The sequence below is a fragment of the Canis lupus genome, chromosome 21 (assembly GCF_048164855.1).
Source record: "Canis lupus baileyi chromosome 21, mCanLup2.hap1, whole genome shotgun sequence".
NCBI lineage: Eukaryota > Metazoa > Chordata > Mammalia > Carnivora > Canidae > Canis > Canis lupus.
In genome coordinates this window covers 45,003,515-45,023,496 of record NC_132858.1, presented here as the reverse complement: position 1 = coordinate 45,023,496, position 19,982 = coordinate 45,003,515, and the positions used below count along the sequence as shown (strand labels likewise).

At 39.5% G+C, this 19,982-nt stretch overlaps 1 gene segment (V, D, J or C); it reads left to right on the top strand.

Annotated features, from left to right (window-relative positions):
• Window positions 1-3,600: 3,600 nt before the first annotated feature.
• Window positions 3,601-19,982, top strand: part of LOC140613528 (T-cell receptor gamma chain C region 5/10-13-like) — a 43,317-nt gene continuing 26,935 nt past the window's right edge. The window contains 2 exon segments of the C gene segment in view: window positions 3,601-3,763; window positions 3,860-4,189. Of these exon segments, the coding sequence occupies window positions 3,721-3,763; window positions 3,860-4,189 (373 nt within the window).

Sequence of the window (19,982 nt, the reverse complement as noted above, 5' to 3'; positions counted from 1 at the left end):
TCACTTGCCATCAGGGAAATACAAATCAAAACCACAATGAGATACCACCTCACACCAGTGAGAATGGGGAAAATTAACAAGGCAGGAAACAACAAATGTTGGAGAGGATGCGGAGAAAAGGGAACCCTCTTACACTGTTGGTGGGAGTGTGAACTGGTGCAGCCACTCTGGAAAACTGTGTGGAGGTTCCTCAAAGAGTTAAAAATATACCTGCCCTACGACCCAGCAATTGCACTGCTGGGGATTTACCCCAAAGATACAGATGCAATGAAACGCCGGGACACCTGCACCCCGATGTTTATAGCAGCAATGTCCACGATAGCCAAACTGTGGAAGGAGCCTCGGTGTCCAACGAAAGATGAATGGATAAAGAAGATGTGGTTTATGTATACAATGGAATATTACTCAGCTATTAGAAATGACAAATACCCACCATTTGCTTCCACGTGGATGGAACTGGAGGGTATTATGCTGAATGAAGTAAGTCAGTCGGAGAAGGGCAAACATTATATGTTCTCATTCATTTGGGGAATATAAATAATAGTGAAAGGGAATAGAAGGGAAGGGAGAAGAAATGTGTGGGAAATATCAGAAAGGGAGACAGAACGTAAAGACTGCTAACTCTGGGAAACGAACTAGGGGTGGTAGAAGGGGAGGAGGGCGGGGGTGGGAGTGAATGGGTGACGGGCACTGGGGGTTATTCTGTATGTTAGTAAATTGAACACCAATAAAAAATAAATTAAAAAAAATTAAAAAAATAAATGTGAAAGATGAAAAATAAAATAAAATAAAATAACTTCTTCTTATAAAAAAAAACACAAATTATATAAAGGACTCCTGTCTGGATTTTCTGAGCTTGTCTAGTTCACTAAGTGTTGGTATCTCATGTACATCTAATTCATTCCATGTGACTAAGTGAAGAAGTCACATTAGATCTCAGACTCTCCCATGGTCAGAAGGGAGCTGTCCCGGGTCAGGGAGAGCAGGCCAGCCTCTCAGAAATGAAAGGAATAGATCCAAGCTTCATCACCTGGCTCTTTGCACAGGGTCTGCCTGAGTACACACCTGCTCTGACCCACCTGCCTCTCCCCTGGGGCTGAGGTCTGGGGCCATCAGAGCAGTTGTATTCATGGCAGCAGCAGGATGACCTGGGAGGACAGGAAGTACTGCTCCCTCCACAGCCACCTGATTTCTCTCTTCCTGAGCACTAATAGGATTTTGCTCAGACCCCTCCAGAAATCACACAAGGCTACTTATCCTGTCCCATTGAAAGGCTTTTCATACTAGTTTTTAAAATGTGTGCATGTTTTAACAAATATGATCTTCTAGTGCCAGGTAGGGAAGAGTACGGATGCACCACAGCAGGAAGAAAAGTAGAGGACAGGAAAACAATTGTCACCTGTTGAAATGAATTTCCCAGGCCCAGGATGGACCCTTTATACTCTGAGGTGCCAAGTCAGCAAACTGAAACTTTAGCAACTCTCGTGTCCTTTACCAGAGAGACACAGTATATTCCAGCCAACCAGGCCCCAAACACTAAGAATGTGCAATGATTCCCCTGTTCTAAGATTAGATGTGCAACCTTAGCCAATCAACTTAAGCTAAATACTATGTCAATGCACTTTCCTGGCCCTCCCCCTCATCCTGTCTGTTTTTCTTCAGCTACTTCTAAGGCTGTATAAAAATCCCATTTGCCCTGAATCCCTGGGGCAGAGTGCTCCACTGCTTGTGAGGTCCTAAACTCCCCAATCCACAGATTGTTCTTATTTGAAAAAAGGACATTACAGTCTACAAACTAAATTGTTTTAGTTTTGTCGTTTGACATACTCATGAGAGTGTTTGGCTGAAGATTTGGGAAGGCTTCATTACACACTGGAGAGGGTCATGGCCAATAGGCGTTGAACTTTGAATTTAAGCAGTGTTGGAAGACAAACGGTAACAGCAACGAGAGAAAAAGAGTTTTGAATACTGAGAATGATTAGTAAAATTTATTTTCATAAAAGAAAAGAAAAGGTTGTGGATTCTCTTCCCGATAGCAAGATAATCAATTTGTAGAAAATCTAGAAAAGGGAGAAAGTAGGAAGAATAGAGTTCACCCAATTTCTCACCACCCACATTGCTCACCTTTTATACTGAAACCCTTTCCACACGTCGTTTTGCTGTGCCAACGTCACCCCCATTTTCACGCTCTTTTCCATTTAACATTTTAGCACAGCTGCCCTAAACACTTGCTGAGATTCTGAATGATGAGCCTGGAGTATTTTTTTAGCAGAGTATTCTAGTCACCAGTTCACCAGCTCAGCACAACTTCAAAGCCTGCATTTGAAGACACTTGAGACTTGAATCTTGGTTATAACTCAGCATATCTACCTTTCAGTTTTTATCAAGAGGAGGAGCTCAGGAACTGGATCTGGTACTGAGCACTGAAGGACCCACGCCTCCCTGCCCCAGCCAAGTCCCCTTCCTGACCATCCCCACTGCCTTTTCATTCCAGGCTGGTGGCATGCTGAAGGGCTATCATTAGCATACCTAATTACCATAGCCACACCAAGGGGTGGGTTTCTCCTACTTGGAATAAGAAAAAAGCATATTTCTTTTCAGATGGAAGTTGATGCTATCTTCACTTCTCAAAGGTTCATTTCAGATGCATTCCTCAGCTGACCCTTCCTGAAGCCCAGTCTTTACCATTTCTGAGGATCTGACACTGGAACTGCAGCAAGCGGTCCTGCCCCCAGCATGCACTAACCTTGGCTTCATGCAGTCTTCTTCCTTTAGCCATCCCCCCACACACACACTCACACTCACACATTCACACACAAACATCCCTGATTTTCCATAATTGTAATATTCCCTATAATGCTACACTATGAGAACCCAAGAAATCATCTACTGCACCCCGTCCAGTTTTAGATTAAACCTCAACATTTCTTTAGCATTTTCTATGCAACTGGAAAGGCTACGTGCATTGCCTAGATTCCCTGTTTACTCTGTATGCAACCTAATGAGGTCCCTTTTGACATATGAGGAAAAGGAATAGAAACAGCTTGCCCAAGACTACACAGCTATCGTGTTATTTTAAGACATTTAAATCATCCATTGAGATCTCTGGGAGAAATTCTCCAACGCTAGCTCAAGGAACCTGCTGCCCTTTCAGCTGAGATTTCTGTGCTTGTCTGTGCCTCCCTAGCAAGCTACACACACAATCCTCTATTAGGAACAAGTGGCCATTTGAGGCTTGAGCTTTGTCTCCAGCCAGACCTGGGAACATCCAGACCCAATACCCAGTAGGCATGCAGTCTTGGAAAGGTTACTTAAAATACCAACCTGAATTTCCCCATTTCTAAATTGAGGGAATTAACAGTTATCCCACAGGGTGAATTTCAGGATTTGATCAACAATGAAGAGAAATCATTTAGTGTGGTGCTCAGATGTAGTGGGTGTCCAATTACGGATTGCTGTTCTCACTGGTGCTGTCATGCACCAATGTTGCTCAGTGTTTCTCAGCACCCTGAGCATTATGTTCCCTCCCCCATTGTGGTCAGATCTGTCCCTGCCCTCTGGCACCTCCCTACAGCTTCTCATCATTACCTGCAGGTGCATCAAGGAAGCAGAGGCTCAGAACTTAACTGGTCCTCTGTCACCCACCAAGGTAGTCTCCTCCCAACAGGTGCATCCCCGAGGTCCCCCTGGGCTTCTTTCCACCAGAAGGAAAGCTGAACCATGCTGGGTCCCCTTGCTGTCCTGTGTGCCCTCCTGTTTCCCGGTAAGTCCCGACTCCATCCCTTGTGCAGGGTGTGGGGGACAGCCTGAGGTTCCTGGCCATCTCTGTCTCACTGCTGTCCCCCTCTCCCTCTCTCAGGTGGTGGAGCAGGGCTCAACCTGGAGCAGAATCCTGTGGCTGTGGAGCGCTTGGACACTTTGGCCATCCTAAAATGTCAAGTGGATACCTGGGTCTGGTATATCAACTGGTACTTCCATCAGGAGGGTACAGCCCCCAAGTGGCTCCTCTACCTAGACATGTCCACCGGGAAAGTGCAGAGGGATGCATTTGTGAATGCAGACAAAGTCAGTGCCCAAAAGGGCAAGGACAGTTACAGCTGCGCCTTGTTGGTACAGAGGCTGAGGAAGAGCGACGAGGGCGTGTACTACTGTGCTGCCTGGGAACCGCACAGCTACTCCTGCTGCCCTGGTCTCTGTGCAAAAAGGTCTCCATATCCTCCACACCTGGCACGTTCCACTGGCTCTAGAACTCTGGGGTTGTCCCGGGTCAGCCCTCAGCATCTAGGATTCCTGCGGGTGTCACCTCTGTGAGTCCACTGCACAGAATCCTGAAGACTAAGGAGCCCCTGGGGTTCTGGCTGGCTCAGCCCCGGGGAGCTGTTCAGCCTGGAGGGATTTTTCTACAGGTTGTCAGAGGCAGCATTTTTGAAGAATTTGGAGTAGAATGTGTGCTGCTAGCCACATGTGGGTACTGAGCTCTTGAAATGTAGCTAGTCCACTAGTCCAAGCTGAGATGGGCTGCTTGTGTAACATACAAGCCATATTCTTGTGTCTATAAAAAAAGATAAAATATCTTCTTAGTAATTTCTATATAGTCAGATGTTGAAATATTATTTTGGATATCTCACAGTAAATAAAAGTAATGCTAGAATTGTATTTGTTTCTTTAACCTTTTTAATGCAGCAGTATGAAAATATTTGTCTCCAATTGTGATTTGTATTTATTTTCTACTGAACAGAGCTGTGACAGATTGGTGATTAAAGAATCTGACCACGTCTGCGAAGAATGTGGTAATAAAATATGGTGCAAATCATTTCAAGAATAAGGACTCTCTGGAGATTTACCACCAAATAGTTGAAAGCTGAGAGTAGAAATCACCACTTGATTCCACTTTTTATGTTGCTGCCCCGTTTCCTGCTAGTTACTTGCGGTGGAGAGTCAGGGAGCAGAAGCTCAGGAAGCTGATCCTCAGGCAGGTGCATCCATCAGCCCTAAAGGAGACCCGGGGTCCTGCACCTTCTGCTTCTGCTTAAATGCTACTGTATATGGGATTTGGAGATCAGATTCCCTGCACCTCTGTTCTCTCTTCCATAAAACGAAGTACTTTAGCTGACACAGAAATGTGACTGATTTCTGTAATAAACCAAAATTGTTTATTTAAATTGTTAACCAAACTTCTTAAAGTTATGCAACTTATTGAACAAAAAAAAAGAAAAAAGAAAAAAAAAGAAAAGAAGAGCTGTATTACAGCTTCTCCAGCCCCAAAGAAGGAAACCTCTGCCACTGAATGTGGGGAAAAGAAAAAGCTCTCTGAGGAGGTCTAAGCTGAAATAAGTGCATTTTCAATTGAAAATCAAATTTTATGTGAATCGTAATCGCATTGGTGAAAATGATTACTGTAAGGAAAGTCTACATCATCTGAAGTAAATTGTCCCTCAGATTCACTAACTCCTCATCTATCTCTCTGAGCTTCTGCTTTTGTGGTGAAAGATTTATATTTAAGATAGGCATGAAAGAGCCAAACCAACACTTCAACCTTCTACTGAAGGCCTGGGTCAAGGCAAAGACGTCCAGCATGTGTAGGAAGGGGTTAGGGGGAGGAGTAGAAATTTACCTTTGATCTATTCTGAAGATGTTCCTTTATTTATCTTCCCCACTGTCCTGATACCACTGAACCCTTTCCTCTCAGTGCCTGACTCCACAGAGCAGTGATCTGAGACCTGACTATTAACATTTGGTTAGAGACAAATTAGCCAAATATGAAGACACTGTCATGAGAAGTCATGCTAAGTCAATGCAAATCTCAGTTTTTAACATGGTTCCATAGTGCCTTTGAGTTACCTTCTGAGAGGACAGTGGCCTTGTGCATGGAGCAAACAACTCCTATGTGGAAGGAAAAACAAGTCCATATTTGGAGTCAATTCTTTCCCCTGCCTTTCTTCTTGTGGGTAAGGTGAGCTTAACCAAAGACATCAAATGTCATGTTTGTTGCCTCAGAGTCACCTTCTAAAAATCACAAATATTAGAATTTCTTGGAAACCTGGAAATCCATGTTGACTGTTTTGTGTTGGGAACTCTTTATGTTCCACCCAGAATGGGTTCAGGGACACAGTCTCGGGTAAGGAAAGGGCACAACTTGGAGAGGTTTCTTCTAAACACTGAGATCAGGCGACCTTCTACTATGTCACTTTCATACACTTATTTTCTCATAGAAAACCTACATGACTTATGAATTTTATTCTAGAATGTATTTTTAAAAAGAATTCACAAGTTACTTAGTATTAAATTTCTTGATTACTAATGATCACTTAGATATAACATGCGAAATCTGATGTTTAGAAATGTGTGTAATAACCTCTCTCTTGACCATTATTTCTCCCCTCTACTCCAACAGCCTTAGCTTCATTTACAAAACAAAATCTAGTTTGCTCTGCAGATTCCCAGGGACTCCATTGCCAGTTAGATACAAAGTTCATGCCTGAAGAGCTCAGAGTAACTTTTTGGGCTGAGTATGTCTTTTCCCCTGTGTAGGACAGATACCAGATACTACAAATACTCAGTCCTCTTATTAACATTATACTGTAAGTTATTTTGTTTCTTCACATCTCTTTTGTCCAGATGCAGAAGAAGGAATGACATCATGTCAAGCAGAATTGCACGCAACTATAATTTTATTCAAAAAAGTTGTTTGTCACTTCTGTTTCCTGAAAACATGATATGCTAACATTCAGGAAGGTTGATAGAATATCAGCCTCAAATATTCATCTGGAGACTGAGAAGAAGATAGACTTTCACATAGGAACCTGTGTGTCCTCTGTTTTGGGGCACAGTTTCTCCACCAGGCAAAGAACCAGCTCAGATGCTGAGGGGCACACAGGTTGGATTTGGGGAAATCTTCTGTTTTGTGCTCAGTATTGATGTGCCACTTTTCTCCCCATTGCTCTTTGCCCCAGGAACCTAACACCTGTGGATTACAGTAATGGGAATCTCTGCTCTGATTTCCAATGTAAAGTTGGTCAATGGAAATTGAGGTTCAAAGAACAATCACCATGTCACCTACAGAAATATTTCCTCTTGGGCACTAGATTGCCAAGCCTGTGGGTCCAGGGCCCTGGAATAAAGAAACAAATTCCTCCAGTAGGTTGAGTGGTATAAAAGAGAATGTCCTCTCTCACTTGCACCTCTGGGTCCCTGAGCACCTCTGGGTATGGGGGCAGATGGTACTATAGGTTGGCCCTTGGAGGATGCGGGCCCGCTTTTAGGGAGAGGACCCTAAGCTCATCCTGCTCCTACTTCCCAGTCTCTTGCTGATGTTTCCATTGGCTGCTCCCAAACAGGAACCAGAGAATAAGGAAAACCATCTGTGCACTCCATGGGGGTCTACCTCCTTTTGCCCAGGGGAAGGTAAGAGAGGTAGACTGTCCATGGAGGAGCAAAAGAATGAAATTGGGAAGACAGCCAAATAAATGGGTTGCATTTGCCCCTCCCCCCCAATAAGTAAAGCAATTGAAGAGTTGGGAGATTTTATGTAGTTTCTTTCATTCCACTTTCCACAAAGCCACCAAGGTTCCATCTTGAATGGTATAGGATGTGCCCTATTCTTTCAGTCACAAAACAGGAAACTGGACAAGTGTTGAGGGATTATCATTAACTTCTGTGCTTTTCTAGATGATACACTTGGTAGAAAAATCATGTAGATTATTTCTAATTTTTTAATTCTTCAGTTAAATATTGGATTCTGAGGTATTCATCGAATTATTAAATAAGTCATCATCACCTAAGTAGAAAAAGTAAAGAGATCTCTGTGTAGATAAATGATTATAGTACCAGTATTATGCTGAACCCAATTCTGTGTTCATGATGTTCCATAATACAATAAACAAGGGTACGGTAGTAAAACAATCTTATTAACACTTATTAAAACAAAGAGCTATGCTTGCCACTTTCATCAGGTCAACCAAAATCCAGCCTTTCATGTTTATTAGAATTTATCTATCTTTTCAGTCCTTCCTTCCTGGAGGCAGTTACTGTTCATGGTGAGCTGATCATGGGGACTTTTATCTTCATCTTTATCCTTTTTCTTTAAGTTTCTTCAAGGAAGACCTTTGTCCACATGTCCTGCTTAGCAGCCCTGTGATATTCCTTGAGTCACATGTCACTTCTCTGTACCTCACTGTCCTGATCTATGAAATGAGAACTGCAAGCCTCCATATCATGTGATTGTTGTGAAGATGGAAAAGTAGAGGAATATTTAGGAAAAAATGTCTATCAACAAAAAAATACTCATTAATATTATCTGATTTTTTGGAGGGGGGAGTGGAGAGGCAGACAGGGAGAGAGAATCTTAAGCATAATCCATGCTCTGCACAAGCCCCATGTTAGACTAAATCTCATGACCCTGAGATCATAAACTGAGCAGAAATCAAGAGACAGACGCTTAACCAGACAAGGCATCCCAAATATTTGCTTTCCTGAAAGCTAATGTCTATTGAACATGCAGTATTTTAAAATATTATACTAAGAAAGTATGTTCATAAAACAGTTTCTGACAGAAATAACTCTAATTTCCACAGAAATCAAGACTTAACCATTTCTTTACTGAAGGACAATACAAGGAATAAGATATTGTCTCCTAAGTGGAGACAGAACAGATGGTGAACATTAACTGACAGACCCTTACAATGTGCTCAAGCACAAGTATAGGACCTGATTTCAGAGAATAAGTAAATGCCAATAATTTATTCATTGACTTTTCAACATAAAACAGTGAAAAGTTTATTTCTAACCATAGAATCTGCAGTGGGCTTCTGTGGGAATACAGATCTTTCCTTGCAACTTTCCTATTTGAGCTACTCACCTTAAGGATAAATTCCCCAACAAACATCAACATATTCATTCCCTCTGTCCCCTATTTGAAGGCCCCACAGTCTAGTGTTCAACTTTGAGATCTCCTCAGGGGAAAGAGGGATTTGCAGGCCAGGCACATACACTCCATGGGATCCTTCAGCCCTTCTCCCTCCTCAGTTGGGTTCATGTTCTTTGTTGGTCATTTTAACCCATGCTGTTTATGACCACGACAGTATCTTAATGGGGAGACCATTGCTTTCTTGAGTTTGATCAGAACCTTCCTAGTCCCTTTTATTTTTTTATGGAAGAGAATTGAAAGCCAGAACTGAGTGGAACACGTGAATGGGGAAGACCAACCCTTTCCAAAAGGAATGCATGAGAAGTGTGGAATCTGCTTCTGAAGACATCCTTGCTACATTACTATTTTGCTTCTCAAAATGTCTTTGCTAAATGTATTTTCTCATGTTATGTATAGAACAGCAGTGTACTTCATACTATAATGTCTTCAGATAACAGCCTTCTGGAGACAAAAATTATATCAGAGAGCTCTAGAAAAGTTACAGAAAAGTTTAATGTTAAAATAATGAAGAAAGGCAAATAATTTATGTTGCATTCAGAAGACGGAATAGTTTAGTCATTAAAAATGTCCTTTCAATATTGATTATTAAAAGTGAAAATGTTTACCTCAAACACAAAAAACTACACAAAGTTCATACTGATAATTACATCTCATATACATAAATGTCTCTCTTGGTGGAAGAAAGAAAATGAAAAGAAATATTTAAGTTTTAAGATACCATTTTGCCTGATAGGATGGGTTTTTCTTCCTTACTCATTTATTGATTTTATACACTTAAATGTAAGAAGGAGAATTTTACAATGAAAATATTATTTCAGAAGATTTTTTTCTTCTTTTTCAATAATAAATGAGTACACCTTGAAAACTTAAGAAGGGACATAATATTGCTATGCACAAAATATAATTTATGTTTATTATCATTTATCAGGTGCATATACTTTAAGTTCATTCCCATTGTTAGAATGATAATGTAACTTTCTCAATTTGAGAGATATTTCTTTCAGCAATTATAGATGTAGAAACTGAGACAAAAATAGATTAAATACGTAGGTCCACATGCAAGGAGGTATGTAATAAAGGGGGTTGCGAATTTCATAGGCCATTAATAATGATTTTCACAAAAAGTTGGTAAGGCCTTGATAAATTTTCAATATATGAAGTTAGCTAAATGGGTTAAATGGTAGAGGATGCTGTTTAATTATACATATTATAGTCATGAAAAATACTAGTTTCATAGATTATTTAAGACCTGGAATATTGCTCACAATAATTATTCAGGAGATTAATAATAACAGCTATCACATGGAACTGCAGAGAGGAATAAATAAAATAGTATAAGAAAGCTTTTAGAACTTTGTCTGAAATATAACAATTCCACATTTCTTATTAGATGTCTAGTAATTGCAAAGTGAATCATTACATAATACACATAACATTGCTTTGAAAATGATTCTGCCTGTGACGTCATGCTCATGAGACAATTGCAAGACCAGAGTGAATAGAGATTGCTTTGACCCAGGTATCCCCAGCAGTCGTGGTCTAGTCCCTTTATGGAGGAATCCAAATGATAAATCAAGTTTGCTTTCTCTGAGTCCTAATCTTCCTCGTGACATTTCAATCTACTTTTAAAAAACACAAAAACCCTCCAGTGCTAGCATACATGCATATTCGATAATATCAATGAGATATTTCAGGGTCTGATTGTTGTTCTGTTGTGCTGTGTGACAGAAGAGTAGGGTCAAGTTTCCCATCTGAGTCCCCAATAACAGCAAATCACAGACAGTTAGACATACAGGATGAATCCAGCAGACCTGTCCTCATGTTACTGAGCAGTGTTTCTGAAGTATGGGATTCCTGTATGTGAATGTGTGAGTAGGTCTAAGAAACATCCTGGCTCACCCCACATAGACGCATTCACCAGGAATTTATTTTGAAGTTTGGAACCCTCTTACCCCATCTGCTCAGCACTCATGGGGCACAGAAAGCCCCAGAATTGTTCACACCTGTGACAGATCATGAAGAACCCCAGGGAACTATCTAAGCCACCACTTCTGAGAAACCAGAACCAGTCCCGCCCTCCTGTCGCTGCCTTGACAAATCCTGTTAACAGGCGCCTCACTTCTTACCTTTTTGCTGGGGAGCCTGCCAGGGCAGTAGGATGCCACTTCTGGAAGCAGTCATCTTCTCAACCCTCTGGGCTTGTGAATTGTCCCTCAGGCACTCCAGTCTACAGAAAAGACTCGAGAAATTCTTTCTTGTTGTCCTTTTACATATTCTTAGTTCATGGATATTTCTCTTCATTGCTTGCAGTTGGCCTTGGGCAGATAAAGGTGGAGCAACCTGCAATATCATTTTCTAGAACAAGAGATAAGTGTGCCCATGTATCATGCAAGATTTCCCTTAGGACATTAACAAAGGAGTCTTTCACTGGTACTGACAGAAACTTGATCAGGGATAGAATATCTAACATTTGTCTCAACAAATCTTCCCAATTAAGTGAGGAGAACAACAAGCTTCCACTTCAACCTTGACAATAGATTTCTTAAGGAAACAACATGAGGCTGTGTACTACTGTGGCTGCTGGATTTGTATCCACAGCATTAGAGTTGCCCATAGAAGCTGCACAAGAACCATCTTCAGGTCTGGCCCACCCACATTCTACTCAAGATGGGCAACCACAGAGGCTGCACAGCTGGGTCCCCACCTGAGCCTCTCCCTCCGTAGCATTGCCTTAGCTTTATAGGGAGACATTATAGATTCTACTCACACAGTGAGCCCCATGAGATATTAGCAATTATGGTCCAAATGAAAGCAGTTTGACCGATTTTCCACTAAATTAGTTTGTCTGGGAACTTTGAAATCACAGAGTGAATGGTTTAAAGGAAAATCCATTTGTCTGTTAATGTACTATAGAGAGAGATTTCTAGTATCTGAATGGTTCAAAGTGAAGAGAGTAAAAGAATATACAGATTACACAAATATTTCTTATTGTTACTCTGTAACTTTATTCATGGGCATTGCAGTTTTTTAGAGGTAAAATGATCTGTCAAACATAAAAAGTCCATGCATTGATTACCATTCTGTGGCCATAATGAAGGAATATACAGATTGTTTTATCCCTATGTAAATGGCAGCTAATGAGATAATGGAGAAACCAAGGTAGAAATCCTGTATCTTAGAGGTCAAAGAAGTACCTCACTCCACATTCAGGGTCAACACTACCACAAAAGGAACACTACTGCATTGGAACAAGACTCTGAGCATATCAGGTGGCTGAAAAATGATGGATATGCTTCTAAGACCATGTCTTCCAGGGCTCCTCAAAGAAGACTGCAAAAAACCTGAATAAGTTTCAGTTGGTTAGAAGAAGGGTAATATATGCTTATCCATAAAGAAAAGATGGCAAAGTTCTTTCACAAAGAACTAAAATTAAAAATCGTGATTGAGAATAAAATTCTGTAATTAGTACCTGGATAGTCACTCGTTTTCAACAAATAGCAAGACACACAAGTAATGTGTGAAATTACATAATCACCATGCTTACAGTTTCACTCTGGTTCCTGAGATCATGACAATAACCTTCATTCTGTTTCTCATTCCAAGAATCAAGTGGAGCTGTCAAGTGCAGAGATGCTATGAAAACAGAATGAATTCCTGCCACAGCAGTGTCAGAACCTTCCCAGGGGCAAACACAGGTTGTTGTGTCCCACACCCTAACCATCATGATTCCTAATTGGGATGGTTCCTAGCATGAGGAACCTGAGGACCTGAGTTTCAACAGGGCCTCATCTGTCCCCCAATATGTGTACAGAAACAAAGTTAAGTAGATCCCTGAATGAAATATTGGGATCAGAGAACAATGAACCCTCTCTAAAAAGATGTGAGTGGAAAAAGGAATAAAGTTTCTCACAGTATCTGTGCTAAATATTTTACACAGATTATTTTATTTAATCCTCAAAGAGCAATGCAGAATGGGATGGATTGGCCACATAGGGAGATGGAGCCACTCTGACTTTTCAACATGCAATAGTCATGAAACAATACAGTGGTGGGTAGTATGGAAAGAGGTACATTATCTGTGTGGCTTTGAAGTGAGAAGATACTATGTAGCCATTAAAAACCTGTTTTTGGAAAAATTATATATACAGTTTACAAATTTAGTGAAGGTCAGAGCAAATTTTCTCAGATTTGGGCCTTGGTAGGCATTTCTTAGATGTGAATATTAAACCCCAAGGGGCCTAGACACTAAGGGGTCTCCCCAAGAGAAGGCTTGATCAAGATGGAAGTCCAGCAGTGGAGTCAGCCAATAGTTTTTGGATTTAATAATGAGATTATTTTATAACAATGTAAATATAACTGTATATATGACACTTAAAATGGTAATATATTTATATAGTATTACTACTCTGTGACTCCCTTAAAAAAAAAAAAAAAGGAAAACAAAAAGCTACAATCAACCATAATGGTAATGGTAGTTACCATAGAACAGGGGGTCTGGAAACTCTGCCCATGCCAGGTAAGCCCCAGTTTTTTAAGTAAAGTTTTATTGAAACACAATCTTGACCATATGCTTACAAATTGCCTGTAGTTGGTTTGCACTTCAAAGACAGCTTTGAGTAGTTGAATCAGAGACCCTCAAAGCCAAAAATGTTGACCACTTGGCCCTTTAAAGAACATGTTTGTCAATTTTGCTCTAGAATGATATACTGTGAGTGACACTTATTTTTAGTTTATGTTTCCCTGTTTTGCAGTGTGTCCTAAATGACCCTTTGTTACATATCCATCGTCCCCATACTAACCATCTTACTCTGGATAAATTCCTGAATATATCTGATTCATTCACCTCATTTGAAAATGGAAAGTATAATTTAATTTACCTGAAAGAACTGTTGAGAGTAGGAACTTAAATAATACATATATAATTCTTACAAGTTCTTAATGCTCACTATACTGAAGCTTCACATTACTTGTATGGGTTATTATGGCATTTTGGACATAATATGACAACATGTGAAACAAAACCCATGAACTATTCTTTTCTCTTTTATTTTAAATAATAGAAATAAGTGAAAATTGACAACTTATCATTTCACACATTTTTAATAGAACACCTGCTGACATTCCTGGAATGTAACCATGCATATCATTTCCAAAATGTCTATGACTGGTTTTGTTTTACAGTGGCAGATGTGAGTATTCACAACAGAGACATTAGTGCTAAAAGCCTAAATAAAATATATGTTATCTGACCCTGAAGAAAAAATTGGACAGCCTGTCCTGTGAAAAAAGAGTAAGGGAATGAGTTTGTATCTATAATTAAAATTCAAGATGTAATAAGAGAAAATAACTATAAAGTTTACTCCATGAAAATGAAAACAAAATTTGCATGGCAAAAAGTAGCCTAAGTTATAGCACACATGACAAACCATGAGGAAATATTACAACCTGTTTAGCACATAATGGTCAACTATACCTAATAGAAAAATGCATTTTAAAAATGGAGGTAAAGCATTTCAAATATCCTATAGGAAAATGTTAAAAAACATCAAATTTAATTCATGAAAAAAATATACAAATAGCTCTTAAACTTATACAAAGTTGAAAAAATTCACTTACAATAACGTAAAGTTCAATTGAAACTACTGAGATCCCATTTTCACTCCTAAGCTGGCAAGAATATAAGTTTGACAATATTTTATGTTGGCAATGCTGTGAGAGAAAACAAGCACTCATACATTTCTGGTAAGGATGCAAAATATACCATTTTGTGGGGGGATTTGGAAATATCTAATGAAAGCTCATATATATTTACTTTTCGTGTTGGCAAAACTACCTTCAGAAATTTACTCTGAAGGCATAATTTTAACATTTTGAAAATACATAGACACAAAGGTATTCATTGGATGACTGCAAAATGTGAAATTACATAAACTACCAGACTAAGGATATTGGTTGAATAAATGTTGGCACTTGACACAATAGAAGCCTATATACTGTAAAATAGATGTGAGATGCGGGATCCCTGGGTGGCGCAGCGGTTTAGCGCCTGCCTTTGGCCCAGGGCGCGATCCTGGAGACCCGGGATCAAATCCCACGTCGGGCTCCCGGTGCATGGAGCCTGCTCCTCCCTCTGCCTGTGTCTCTGCCTCTCTCTCTCTCTCTGTGTGACTATCATAAATAAATAAAATTTAAAAAAAAAAAAAAAAAATAGATGTGAGATGCAAAATCAACTATAATTCATATGACAGCAAGACACAACTGGAAATTGAATTGTAAAAATAGTACCATTTACAATAGCAACAACGATATCAAAAAACCAATAGAATACTTAGTGAAAAATTAATTCAATATTATGAAGGATTTGTATGCTGGAAACAATACAACTTTAAAGACAGAAGTTGAAGAACTACATAAGTGTAGAGTTATATCATGCTCATAGATTGGAAGACTCAATATATTTAAGACATCAAAAATTCCCCCAAAGAAAAGCATATTAACAGTTAGAGTTCAGCCTGTCTGATCAGGACAGTAAAGTATTGGTGAATTCATGGATGTAGGGATAAGAGGAAAAATTCGGAAATAGGAAAACACATAAATGGGTAACTAATTTCTAACATTGTTAATGAAAAAGAGTGGACTTTTCAACAAATGTTATTTGAACAATTGTTTCTCTATGTGAAAAACAAAACAAGAACAACACAATAATACAAAGCACCATATACACCAACTCATTAAAAATGTTTTCTAGGTTATGTGTATAACCTAAAAAATAAAACATCCAGATGAAAATACAAAAGATTATGTTAGGCAAAGATTGCTCACATAGGACACTGAAAAGCAAGATCATTAAAAAGTATTTAATAGACTGCACTTCTTCAAAATTAGCATTTCTGCTCTTGCAAGACTAAAAAAGAGAAAACTGGAAAATTTCAGAAAAGTGGAAGGAAAAGCCAGTGGTTAGAAGGAAATATTTGTAAAAGCCAAAGTAGAGAAAAGGCTGGTGTTCAGAGTATTGAGAGAAACATTATAACTCAATAATAAGAAAAGAAACCTAGTTAAAAAATGGGAAAGTCAGATAATAGAATTTAGGCAGAAGTCACCTGAAATTTACTTCTCTTTTGTTTTCTGTGGGATTTTAATGTAAAGAAAAAACAAAAACAAAACAAAACAAAAAAGGCAGAGGACCTGAATGTGCTCAGAGATGAACAGAACTGGAAATGGCACTGTTGTCATTTTACAATAATATCCCAAACAGCAGGAATGAAATGTAATACTTTGAGTCCATCAGACAACAAGTTGCCAGGTATGTGATTATACACAAAAACTGGAGACAAACAAGCATTTGTAGGGAGAAACAGGAGGTGAGCATTTGCTCACCTTGCACGTATGTTGTCAAACACACCTGGTCACAGATGAAAGTTGAATTTGTTAATTAAATAATAAGAACTCAGTTGACTAGTAGTAGAGTGAGAACCCTTGGGATCATATCAATCACATTTCCTAGCGCCTTTGAAGCATCTTCTCCATGAGCCCCACAAAATTCTTGCGGTTAAGATACGGAACAATCGAGAGGGAGCTTCCCCTTTGGTACTGCAGAAGAACAACATCTACTGCTAAAACCCACCCAGACCTCATCTACCCCATCACTACTGTAGGAAAAAAAGTGACTTCATTGCAAGGAAAGGTGCTGGTGGAATCTCACTGCAGCTGAGGGAAGGCAAAGGTGGGGACCACCGAGACTTTGCAAGGAACATCTCCCCTATGTCCAAAAGTAACAAGGTTTCCCTCTGCAGAAGGATGGGCATGAAAACCATGGCCTGGAGTAGGTGGGAGAGGGAGACAAGTATTGAACATATTCCACCTCTGGAAAAGAGGAGGGGATACCTTTGAAGGCCATATGTTGAAGACCCATTTCACTGTATCTGATAAAATAGAGCCTTAATTAATAGAGAATGTCTCCTTTCCTGGCCTTTTACCACCCCACTAGCAAAACTAGAATAAAAGTAACAGTAATGCCAGATTTCAGGTTGTACTACAAAGCTGTGGTAATCAAGACAGTGTGGTACTGGCACAAAAACAGACACATAGATCAGTGGAACAGAATAGAGAACCCAGAAGTGGACCCTGAACTTTATGGTCAACTAATATTCGATAAAGGAGGAAAGACTATCCATTGGAAGAAAGACAGTCTCTTCAATAAATGGTGCTGGGAAAATTGGACATCCACATGCAGAAGAATGAAACTAGACCACTCTCTTGCACCATACACAAAGATAAACTCAAAATGGATGAAAGATCTAAATGTGAGACAAGATTCCATCAAAATCCTAGAGAAGAACACAGGCAACACCCTTTTTGAACTCGGCCACAGTAACTTCTTGCAAGATACATCCACGAAGACAAAAGAAACAAAAGCAAAAATGAACTATTGGGACTTCATCAAGATAAGAAGCTTTTGCACAGCAAAGGATACAGTCAACAAAACTAAAAGACAACCTACAGAATGGGAGAAGATATTTGCAAATGACATATCAGATAAAGGGCTAGTTTCCAAGATCTATAAAGAACTTATTAAACTCAACACCAAAGAAACAAACAATCCAATCATGAAATGGGCAAAAGACATGAACAGAAATCTCACAGAGGAAGACATAGACATGGCCAACATGCATATGAGAAAATGCTCTGCATCACTTGCCATCAGGGAAATACAAATCAAAACCACAATGAGATACCACCTCACACCAGTGAGAATGGGGAAAATTAACAAGGCAGGAAACAACAAATGTTGGAGAGGATGCGGAGAAAAGGGAACCCTCTTACACTGTTGGTGGGAATGTGAACTGGTGCAGCCACTCTGGAAAACTGTGTGGAGGTTCCTCAAAGAGTTAAAAATAGACCTGCCCTACGACCCAGCAATTGCACTGTTGGGGATTTACCCCAAAGATTCAGATGCAATGAAACGCCGGGACACCTGCACCCCGATGTTTATAGCAGCAATGGCCACGATAGCCAAACTGTGGAAGGAGCCTCGGTGTCCAACGAAAGATGAATGGATAAAGAAGATGTGGCTTATGTATACAATGGAATATTACTCAGCTATTAGAAATGACAAATACCCACCATTTGCTTCAACGTGGATGGAACTGGAGGGTATTATGCTGAGTGAAGTAAGTCAGTCGGAGAAGGACAAACATTATATGTTCTCATTCATGTGGGGAATATAAATAATAGTGAAAGGGAATATAAGGGAAGGGAGAAGAAATGTGTGGGAAATATCAGAAAGGGAGACAGAACATAAAGACTGCTAACTCTGGGAAACGAACTAGGGGTGGTGGAAGGGGAGGAGGGCGGGGGGTGGGAGTGAATGGGTGACGGGCACTGGGGGTTATTCTGTATGTTAGTAAATTGAACACCAATAAAAAATTAAAAAAAAAACAAAAGTAACAGTAGAATAAATCTAAGAGAGCTTCAAGAGGCAGACTTCCTCTGGGGAACAAAACGAGAGGACTCAAAGACAACTAAAGAGACAAAGACAAAGTAGAACTAGAGATTTTTTAAGTGTCTGAAGTTTGATACAAAAAATTTCAACTCTGATCACATTGCAACAAAAAACTTGAAATCCAAGGTAACTCCTGACTCCTTAATCCAAGTCCAAGTGACCCAGGGTAACTTTATCTTCTATCTTTACCACTCTGAGGACTAGCCTGGCTTGGAGATGTGAATTTTCTATGCCTCTCCACCAAAAAACGCTTCCTGGGAAGGAAGCCATACCAGTGTGCACAATATGTGCTGATATTCAATGAATGAATGAATGATGGAAACTACAAGGCTTTTGGAATGATATAAACCTAGGTTTGAATATCTGCTCAGCCATTTAACTGACAGCACAATCCAGGAAAGTAACTAAATCTTTCTCATAAGTTTGCTGGGAACTGAAGGCGGTTCCATACAGGACAGTTCTAGCACTGGGTCAATACATCACACTGTCCTTTCCCATTACAACTAAACTGCCTTCCTTGAAGGGATGAGCACTGGGTGATATGATATATGTTGGCAAATTGAACTCCAATTAAAAAAAAAACTGCCTTCCTGAGCCATCTCAGCTAACTCAGGGACTCTTCATAAGTCACATCTTACATTTTCCTCCAAATAACAGTAGGATTTGCTGTATTTTGCAAACCTAAGAATAGTGAGTAGGAAAAAGAGTCCAGAGTAATAAAACAAAGGATTGTTTTTCTCCAAGTGTTTTCTTCATTCACAGCAAAGTATCATAAAATCACAGCATCTAAACTACAGTAATTGCTAACTACCCCCCAAATTTGTGAACCTTCTTCAAACTACTGATCTATAAAATGTATATATTTCTGCATAAAGTTGTGGGATTATTATCTCGTTGTTATTATATACTGTAATAGGTCTTTTCTTCCAATTTTCATGATAGCATTATAGCTCACTACACTCTTGCCAAATATGGTGAAAAACCTGTATCTCAGAGAGAAAAAAGAGTTTAAAGATAGGTGTGTTTGAAAGAAAACATAAATGAAAACTGTGAAGGTGTTGTCCCCCAAAGAAGACAACACTAAGTTATTACAATATAGGTGGTTGGTGAGATCTTCTAGGATCTGATAGTTCTTTATAGCAGGAACATAATAAAAATAACATGGAACGTCTTTCCTTAGTCTATCGCAAAACTTCCTCTCTTGTCTTTGCCTGTGAGGAACAAGGACCACCATTGCCTCTCCAGTCCTTTTTTTTTTTTCTTTTTTAAAAGATTTTATTTATTTATTCATGAGAGTCATAGAGAGAGAGGCAGAGACATAGGTAGAGGGAGAAGCAGGCTTCCTGTGGGGAACCCGATGCGAGACTTCATCCAAGACCATCTTTACATTTCCAAAGCTCACAGAACAGTTTCCAAGAGGCTTCTTCTTTCAACAAATCAGAGAACTGGGTTTTTTTTTTTTCTAATTTTAGTTTTATTAACAAATCTATTTTTCTTTTTTCTTTTTTTAAAATTTTTATTTATTTATGATAGTCACAGAGAGAGAAAGAGAGA